This window comes from Cololabis saira, chromosome 19, assembly GCF_033807715.1.
Source record: "Cololabis saira isolate AMF1-May2022 chromosome 19, fColSai1.1, whole genome shotgun sequence".
In the NCBI taxonomy this organism is placed as follows: Eukaryota; Metazoa; Chordata; class Actinopteri; order Beloniformes; family Belonidae; genus Cololabis; species Cololabis saira.
In genome coordinates, this window is record NC_084605.1 from 28,286,230 (window position 1) to 28,296,099 (window position 9,870).

At 39.3% G+C, this 9,870-nt stretch overlaps 1 protein-coding gene across 1 annotated transcript; it reads right to left on the bottom strand.

Annotated features, from left to right (window-relative positions):
* Window positions 1–1,125: 1,125 nt before the first annotated feature.
* On the bottom strand, window positions 1,126–7,954 carry arl3b (ADP ribosylation factor like GTPase 3b). The gene is made up of 6 exons (XM_061708886.1): window positions 7,904–7,954; window positions 5,027–5,170; window positions 2,908–3,024; window positions 2,772–2,822; window positions 2,240–2,425; window positions 1,126–2,163 (listed from the first exon to the last, which is right to left on the bottom strand). The coding sequence occupies exons 1-6, from the start codon at window positions 7,904–7,906 to the stop codon at window positions 2,116–2,118; spliced, it is 549 nt and encodes a 182-aa protein (XP_061564870.1). The 5' UTR covers window positions 7,907–7,954; the 3' UTR covers window positions 1,126–2,115.
* Window positions 7,955–9,870: the final 1,916 nt, after the last annotated feature.

The window sequence follows — 9,870 nt, forward strand, 5'->3', positions numbered from 1 at the left end:
CAACAACCCGGCCAACCCGTCTAACATACACTGTAAACGGGCTGAATCCATATTGGCCACCGTGTAAACTGCTTACTTGGGTTTGCATATGCGGCCGGCCCAAGTGGGACCCTGATAACGGACCCAATTTGGGCCCATGCACCAGAGCAGAACCATTGCAAGCCCTTCAAATCGGCTCCCAAGGGGCCCCCTTTCATATCCCAGATTCGCCCCCCGTGCAAATGTCGGTGGGGGCCTGGCTTCAGCCTGGCTTGTGCTTGAATTGCCCTTGAGTGACACGCTGACAATTTGAGGGGCACTTTAAATTACGCAGACTTGACGAGACATGAAAGGACGTTTCTTTCAGCCACGATCCCCAGTTGAAGACCTATAATGCTGCCGCTGGAGCCGACGCTGCTGCTGACGGAGCTGCCGGTGCGTTTCATCAAGCCATCGCTGCCAATCATTTCCAGCCTGGATTGTGTGTGTGTGTGTGTGTGTTCAATGTAACGATCCAGGTGAATAAATAATGCTTTATAAATATGTATTCTCCTGTTGGTCTCTACTTTAGAAACAGCTCCCTGCATTGGATGAAATTGTCTCCTTTCAGCTTTATCCCCTGAGGGGCCACAGTGGATCATCCTGTTCCACCTTAACTTGTCTTCTGCATCTTCCTTTTACCAGTTGGTAAAACAGGACTTGTGTTTGGGTGGTGCATGGGCCTAAATGAGGTTAAATATGAAGAAAACTGGTGAAAAGAGGGAGATACAAGGCTCAAATTGTTGAAGAAATGCTTGCTAAGTGTTGCCTGGATCAGCTTAAAGCAAACACACAGGTAAAGAGACACCTAGTGGCTGATTTGAAATATTCTGAGGACGTAAATTGCTGCAGGTTAAACCACAGACGCTAACGGTGCAAGACACCGAATGACTTTTTACGTCACAGACTTGGTTAAACTCTAACCCCTCAGATAAGGTCATGAAAGATCAATTGGTCATTTCTGTTTAGGAGCTCTTGTATTTGAAATTCTGTTTTTCCTCATGCAGCATTTTGCTCCTCAGGATCACTGAACCTCAGACCCGTCTCAGAGACAAGAATGTTGCTGTGCGTTTTGGCAGCAAACAACTCATTTCTGCAAATTTCTTCAAACACTTTAATTATGTTTTTATTCACATACATTAACCTGCATCTCAGATTACATTCAAGAATATCAAAAGGAAATGCTGAAACAGTGAATTCCTCACTAACCCAGGGAGCACGTAGAAATGCACTGGAACATATAGTACATGGACCTCTGTTAGAAATCTGCTAGCACATATTAGATATGCAAATGTTATAGACTATAAAGTACAGCAGGGTGACAAATACTCTATAATATGTGCATACCATGACATATAAACACAGGGGTACACTATTTACAGTTGGTCCAAAAATGTATTCTCTTACTTTTTAATTTAATCTTTGTTTTTTATACACAAAAACTTGCAGTATTATTCTTTAGCAGGGAAGAGTTGGACTGATTCTCACACGAGCAGCTGTTTAGTAGAACAGCACTCTACTGCACCATAAATAAAGCAATTACAAAAATATACCTCACTTCAAACAGACTCTTAGCAAGATAAGCACTTACAGCCATCGTGGAATGATTAAAAAAAAGATAAAAGAAAGCATCGATACATAGAAAGGAGATGGAGGGCAGGAGGAAGTGAGGGATTCAGTTTCCAGGAAAGCATGTGAAAAAGCTTAAAAGACATGTTGGAATTCCTGTGAAAGACAGCAGCTTACTGGGAATGCGTGAGGCTGCGGGTCGTGGCAGCGCTCGGCCGGGACAGGAACAGTGACACGGAGTAGCAGGGGGGGTTTCAGTTTCCTGGGACAGGTTCCGTTTCAAGGCAGATGCCCCTCCTCTTCATAGAGGCCGACTCAGAAAGATGTGCCAAGATTAGAAAACATCAGCGATGCAAGTGGTGGTGGGGGAGTTTAAAAAAGTCCACGTTGGATTAGTAGTGTGTGTACATTCACAGGTAAATCCCATCGTACTAAGGCTCAGGAGGTGCGATGTGTGTCAGTATGTGTGTGTATTTGTATCTGCTGCTGTTGCTGCTCCTCCTGAGTAGTAGAAGACTAGACGCAAAGCTACTTTTTCTTGGAGTTGACGCTCTTGCAGACCCAATTCATGCCCTCCTGAAGAAAAGAAAACAAGGATGAAGCCGAGCAAAATGAGACGGGACAAAAAGAGGAGCTGATCTCGCGCGCTTACCTGGATCCCCTCGCCGGTGAGGGCGGAGCAGGACTGGATCTGCCACATGCGATCCCGGATGGTGTGCAGATTGAGGCCCTCGGCGATCTCGGAGGCTGGAGCTGCCGTCAGCAGGTCCTGCTTGTTTGCAAAGATCAGCACAGGAACGCCGCTCAGCTTCTCCTCGTCCAGCAGCTCAGCCAGCTCCTGCAGGGAAGACGCACATGTGTTGATCAGACGCCCGAGTCCGCCGACACAAGCCGGGCTGATTCAAGTGCTTCAGCTTTCACTAAAGCCAGAACTTCAGATGAGGAGCTGACTACTGGTAGACATGGCGGAGTATTTCCTTTACACTTGACTCAACTTGGATATAAAAACACAAGTACTCCGATTCCCTGATTCAAATTCCTGATCCATACAAATCCAGATAAAATTTTAATTATTGATCCTAAGTTGACAAATACCATAATGCAACATAAAAACAACTAAATACAACATTTAAAATCAAAGTGAATGGGTGTTCCCTGAGAGTAGTTTGCATATTCATACACACCTGACCCGTTTCCTCAAACCTCTTTCTGTCAGCGCTGTCAATGACGTAAATCTGAAATGAGATGTGACAGATTTACTTGTACAAAATTATATCTTCTGGCTTTTTTTTTATTAAGACAAAAAAACAATATTCTTACCAGTATATCAGTGTTTTCAAAGTAGTTTCTCCAGTATGGCCTGATCTTCCGCTGACCTCCAATGTCCCAAACATTCAGTTTGAACCCCTGAGACTGCACGCTCTTAATGTTGAATCCCTGAGGGAATCAGACAACCTCCCACTGGTTATGCATGATCAACATATACAGTAATGTGCAAAAGTTACTTCCCCCTATTTTATTCCTGTTTTTATGTAAAACCCACAACAATCATCTGTTCCCTTAGTAACTACAACCTTGGACGAACAACAGAATATAACTTCTCACTTTTCCATTATTTATTCAACAAAAATAAAACCAAAAAGAAGAATAAAAACAAGCATGTGGGAAAAACCAAGTACCCTCTTACTGCTGTTATAGGATTTAAGAGGGTACGTTGAGGCCAGTTACTGCTAATCACCAGCCCTTGATGAACTGGTGATCAGGTCGTACAGACCTCTACAAAAACAAGATTTTGGTGTTTGCTGGTCTGGAGCGTTCAGGTATTTATTTATTTATTTATTTCCTTTAAAATAATGCCAAGAGGGAAATCTGGAATGGGTTATATAAGCATTTAAAAATATATTTAGAATTAAACAATTCAAATTGAGAAAGATTATTCACAAGTGGGAAGCATTCAAGACAGTTTCTGATCTTCCCGGCAGCGGATGTCCCAGCAAATTCACGCCACGGTCAGACCATGCAATGCTCAGCGTGTTAGAGCCCCGTCAATCACTGAACATGTTAAATGCTGCAGTCCCTGACAGCACAATAAGAAAAGGACAGAACAAGTAGGGTTTGTTTGGAAGGACATGCAGCACACAGAAAGCCTCCTCTGTCTAAAAAGAACATGGAAGCACAAACTGAGGTTCACAAAGCTGCATCTGGACAAAAAGACTTCTGAAACGGTTTCCGCAGAACAGATTAGAGCAAAATTGAGTTATTAAAGCTTAATGCCGAGTAGCAAACAGAATTTCACATAGGGTGGAACTATTGATCATTTTACTAATCAAATACTATGAGTTATTTCACTGATTACCTCAATTATCAGATCAGAAATAAATGTGCCTTATTAAAGAGCACATACAGAAGAGAAAAGATCTTAACACGATCAACTACTTGATAACACACATACTTCAGTCACATTCATCTCTACTAGCAACCACTTTATAAACTCTTCATGACATGCTAGATGTTTTTATTTACATGTTGATACTTGTACACCAACACAACAGTCCTATAAACATGTACATACAAGGAACTACATTAAGACAATTCACCACTTCCTGTATGTGGCGACTACCGGCAGCACTGTTGCAGGTAATGTTTTAGTTTTATAGCACATTCAATGTCCTAGCTGCACTGCATGGGACCAGGTAGTGCCATCGAAGGCAAGGCCTAACATGTGGAGAACAAGACTGAGCACAAATGGTCTGTGTTACAAAAGAAGAGAGCAGTATTCACTCTCATCTCTGGGATTGAAATAAACTGAATTTGCTTTTTTTTTTTCTGGCTTCTCATGTTGCCTAGCTCCATTTTTCAATCCACACAAAAGAAAAGTTGTCTAGCCCCTCCATAAATCATCCGCATCAAACACAGTGACCATGAAGAAATATTCAATTTGCATTGACGATTTTTCTTTTTGTAATCAAGTTTAGCGAGGAATCGTTTCCACTGAAGCATATGAGCCAATCTACATATACATGGCTGAAAATAATAAGACTCAAGGTCATTCATTCCTCCACAGTGATGTGAGAGGCTGATAAATTCATACAGGACATAACTACCACAAGTTATTTCTGCTTACGGTGGCGCTACACGCCACTGAATCATGGAGGTACTTTGTGCTGTCAGAATGATTTAATTTCCCTAATTTTGTTAAATAATGGCATGGTATAAAACAAATGTGTTTGTAGTTCGTATAAGGTAGTATTTGCATTATACTAAAGACCCACAATGAAAAGGTGATTTTTAATATGCTTTTACACTAAAGAAAATCATATGATGAAAATAAGGGGTGCTAACTTTTACACAAATATAATATACAATACACAAAAGCAAGGTCAGCTGTCAGTGGAGTGCAGCATCAGTGTGACCTCCCTGGTGATGTGAGAGCACTTACCTGAGTCGGGGTGATGTGGCTGATGTCCTCAGATGCCAGCTGTTTGAGCAGAGTGGTTTTCCCACCATTGTCCAGACCCAGCAGCAGTATCCTGACCTCCTGGTCCGGCGTGCTCTTTAGCTTACGTAGGATGGACAGCAATCCCTGCAAAAAAAAGCAGTAAAACCATCCATATGGGGTCAGGTTGCCATGGAAACGGGAAGATTACTCAACCAGGGGCAAATTCTAGGGGCCAAAAGAGTTATGGGTCCCTTGGTGTTATCCCATAAATCTAATATGTAACCCAGAAAGAAACACAAAGTTAGTAAAAAAAAATTGATATGTGAAAAAGAACATGGAAGCACAAACTGGGGTTCACAAAGCTGCATCTGGACAAAAAGACTTCTGAAACGGTTTCCGCAGAACAGATGAGACCAAAATTGAGTTATTAAGCCTTAATGCTCAGTGGCAAACAGAATTTCACATGGGCTGGAACTATTGATCATTTTACTAATCAAATACTCTATGAGTTATTTCACTGATTACCTGAATTATCTGATCAGAAATAAATGTGCCCTATTAAAGAACACACACAGAAGAGAAAAGATCTTAACACGATCAACTACTTGATAACACACATACTTCAGTCACATTCATCTCTACCAGCAACCACAGTTTGAACACGACAACAACCACAACAAATGCAAAATCTCATTAAATGATCACAAAAGACACAAAAAGATTTGACAACAAAACATGTGCACACTTATTAATATGAATGATACACAACCACCAAAGCTAAGCAAAGTTAAGCTATAAACCAAATGCAACAGTGAACAGCCATAAGGGGATGCAGGATACACTGCATGATGCAAAGATACACAGCTGGTGATGCAACACGTTAAAGTGGATTTCAGCATGGCCTATGGTCACATTCAGAGGTGTCAAGTAACCAAGTACAAATACTTTGTTACCTTACTTAAGTAGAAATTTTGGTTATCTATACTTCACTGGAGTAATTATTTTTCAGACGACTTTTTACTTTTACTCCTTACATTTTCACGCAATTATCTGTACTTTTTACTCCTTACATTTTAAAAACAGCCTCGTTATTCTATTTCATTTCGGCCTTTAAAAAAAACTATCCAGTTAAATTGCTCCATCCAGATAGAGTGAATTTGGTTGTGGTTGTTTCAGATGTTCTTGTCCAGTTTTGTTCTTACATCCGTTCCCTCAGATTCCTGCAACTAAACTTGGATGTACATTCCAATAAAGGTTAGGATAAATGATAACATGCCTCTGAAGTTTGACTTTTTGCACCATTACAATACTTATAGGCAACTAGTCATCATATCTCCTGCTCTCTGAAACACATGTTAATGCTCAATAGTACACATATAGGGTTCTTTAATATATTTGCATTATAAGATGCATTCATTTTCAATGGCTTTTGTCCTTAATGGCTTTTTTCCCCCTTACATTTCTTTTACTTTTATACTTTAAGTAGTTTTGAAACCAGTACTTTTATACTTTTACTTTTTTTTGTGATCAAATTTTTATTTCTTTTTTCCGTTTTCTAACATAGTAACATGGGGCATATATATGATATTTTAACAAAAAAAAAACACTGATACATAACAACAACAAATGAATAGATAATTGTAATAACAAAAAGCAAATACAAAAAAAAAAAAAAGTAATGCCCATATAATTAAGTATAACAATGCAAAATTAACACATAAATTAAGGGCAAAAAATAAATAAATATATAAATAAATAAAAATAAAATCATAACCCTAGAAATTACCCACCCACCCTCTGGATCCTATTGAACAAACCCCATTAAGCAGTTTTTATTTTTGCTTATTGAGGTAAAGGGGGGATTTTAAGCATAACTGGATAACATGAATGTTTCACATCAGTAAAGCGATACCTAAAGAACCTTAATCACATTCAAATTATGTATGACATTATTTTATATGCAACATCTCCCAAAATAACCTATGATTCCTGGGAATATGAACCCATAAATGTTATAGTCAAAGTTCCTCTGGTTAGTTTTGGGTGCAAATTCTCAAGAAAAGCAAATTTACATTAGAGATGGCAGTTACTACCAAGTCATTTAGACAGACCACTAGAAAATAAAAAATGACGTAGTTGAAAACCGATAACCATAATAGTCTTTTTCCATACATAATATTTTTGTATGACACAAAAAAAAAACTAAATAAAATACAGATCAATCATCATCATCAGGGTGGGGGTGGTGGTGACTTTTATACTTTTACTTGAGTAAAAAACTTCAGTTGATACTTCAACTTCTACAGGAGTATTTTTAAACTCTAGTATCTATACTTCTACCTGAGTAATGAATGTGAATACTGAAGACACCTCTGCTCACATTGTTGTTTTTGTTTTCTGGTTGTGTGTTTTGGGTTCCAGTCTGTGAGTCTGTAACCCCACTGTGCCCTGGAGCCCGCTGTCCTGGACCAGGATCTGGACCAGCACCTGGACCAGGACCAGGACCAGTCCTGCTGCAGACCCAGCTCCTCCACCTGGACCGGCCTGCAGGCCGAGGATGTGCAGCCCTGCCGCCTCTGGGGCATGAACCACTGATCCAACCAGACAGCAGATCAAGCAGTTACGTCGCCTCCTCAGTTTTGTTCTTGATCCTGCAGCAGCAGGTCCATGAGTGCTGGTTCCGCCACGCAGCTGCAGCTAGCGGCTAAGCTAATCCCTGATCACTGGAAACGCTTTTATACAGAAAAGTCAGGTCTAAACGGCAGGGGTGGTTGTACTAGAGGAAGGGGGAGTGAGTGCTAGTAAAGACCGGTATTTGAACAGGGGAGGCATGATGCTGACGCGTCACGGATACAGAGTTAGATAAATTAAACTCACCATCTTGTTCCTTCTCTCCTGGAGACGCTGCCGACGGTTACTAGGGCGGTGACGTCAGCACTCGTGGTGCGTTCAGGGAAGCCCGTACTTCATCTCAGCAGTGTTGGCCACGAATTATTTGCATTTGTGCATGTGTGACAGTTCCTACTTTGTAATTGTAACAGGTTAATAGCTCGTTTTAGTTGTTTTATGTAACATTCTAAGGTTCTTTATTTTTATTTTTTATTTATCCTTTAAATGTTTTCCCCAAAGCCATAACCGCCCTGAATAAAACGTGAATGTCTTCGTTACCGTTTTTTTTACCGTGCAATACTTCTCCCGGACTATCTGTGCAATATTCCACTACATGTGTATATACTATCATCTGTAAATAGAATCTCAGGTCTTCACTACTCAAATCCACCTTAACCTTTTTTATATTTTTTTTATATTATTTACATTTCTTATATTCTTATATTTCTTATTGTTTGCACTATTGTTCTTATTTGTCTTGCACTGGAGAGGTGATGCTGCTTTCATCTCACTGTACCCAGGTACATTGACAATAAAGTATTCTATTCTTCTATTCTATTCTTTATTTATCCAGGAAAGTCCCATTGAGATACAATATCTCTTCTGCCAGGGAGTCCTGGTCAAGATGGCAGCAGAAAAATAAATTCAGTTTCATATAAAAGAAAATACATACAAGGACAAGTAACTTTACAAAAAAAATAAAAACATATCAAAACAAGAAACAAACAAACATAAAACATACAAGGATCAGAAAGCTAAAAAGGAATTCATGACAAATAATGACGCTTGATTAAAAACAATGACATTGTTCTGTGAAAAATTATTTTAAGAGAAGGTAAATATTTCAAATTGAGTATGTGTTGTAGCCAGTACTCGAGTTGTAAAATAAAAATCAGGGGGGATGGTGGATTTTATCATATGGGGACAGATAATTTGTGCTGATTACAAATAATATAATATATTACAAATAATAGCACTGACCAAAACACCTGCAGAAATACTGCAGGAATGACATAGCAGCAGTTAAATACAGCCTTCTGTAAGCTTTAAATATCCACTGGGCTTACATCAAATACATCAAAACACAACAATAAAAAACAGTTTTCTGAACTTATCAATATGACTCTGTCCTTCACAGGATAAGTAAAATGGATCACTGCAAAAACTCAAAATAAGAATATTTGTCCTATTTCTAGTTAAAATGTCTCGTTTTAGTAAAAAAAATCTTATTACACTTACAACAAGACTCATCACTGGAAAAAACAACAATTTTCACCTGTTTCAAGTAGATTTTCACTTGAATTAAGTAGAAAAATCTGCCAGTGGAACAAGATTTTTTTGCTTGTAATGAGAAGATAAATCTTGTCCCACTGGCAGATTTTTCTACTTATTTCAAGTGAAAATTTACCTGAAACAGGTGAAAATGGTCAAATAAGTTATTTTTCTGGTGTTATTTTTCTGGTGATGACTCTAAATGTTGAAATAGCAGTAAAACCACATTCATTGATGAAATGACATAAGGGGTGGAAAGGAGGGATGGCAGTTTTACAGGGAGGATGATTTGGATCGTTTTTATTTCAGGGGGGATGCCATCCCCGCTCATCCCCCTTCAACTCCAGTACTGGTTGTAGCTCATTCCAAGCTTGCGGTGCATAAAAGGAAAAGGCCGATTTCGAGTGCATGGGACCATGAGGAGAATTTTCTCTGATGATTTAGCGTCGTAGATGACCTTTAGATTTACAATTGACTCATTTTGGATTTCTGTCTCGTCTAAAATCAGTGTTTTTTTGTGTTTGTTTTTTTTTTTACAGCTGCTCTTCCTCATTTTAGTTATGTGGAGGAGTTTAAATGTGTTTACGTGCCTTCTTTTCTACGCTGTATGGGATAATTGGAAACTGTGCCAGGTTTGTTTTCAACGATTTACGTTGAACGCAACATCAAGTCAAATATGGAGG

Bases quoted from the DNA above. Each gene is read 5' to 3' on its own strand.
- arl3b (XM_061708886.1), bottom strand. The intron at 3,025-5,026 runs GTAAGTGCTCTC...TGATTCCCTCAG, and splicing joins GCCACATCACCCCGACTCAG to GGATTCAACATTAAGAGCGT. The intron at 2,823-2,907 runs GTAAGAATATTG...ATCTCATTTCAG, and splicing joins TTGAAAACACTGATATACTG to ATTTACGTCATTGACAGCGC.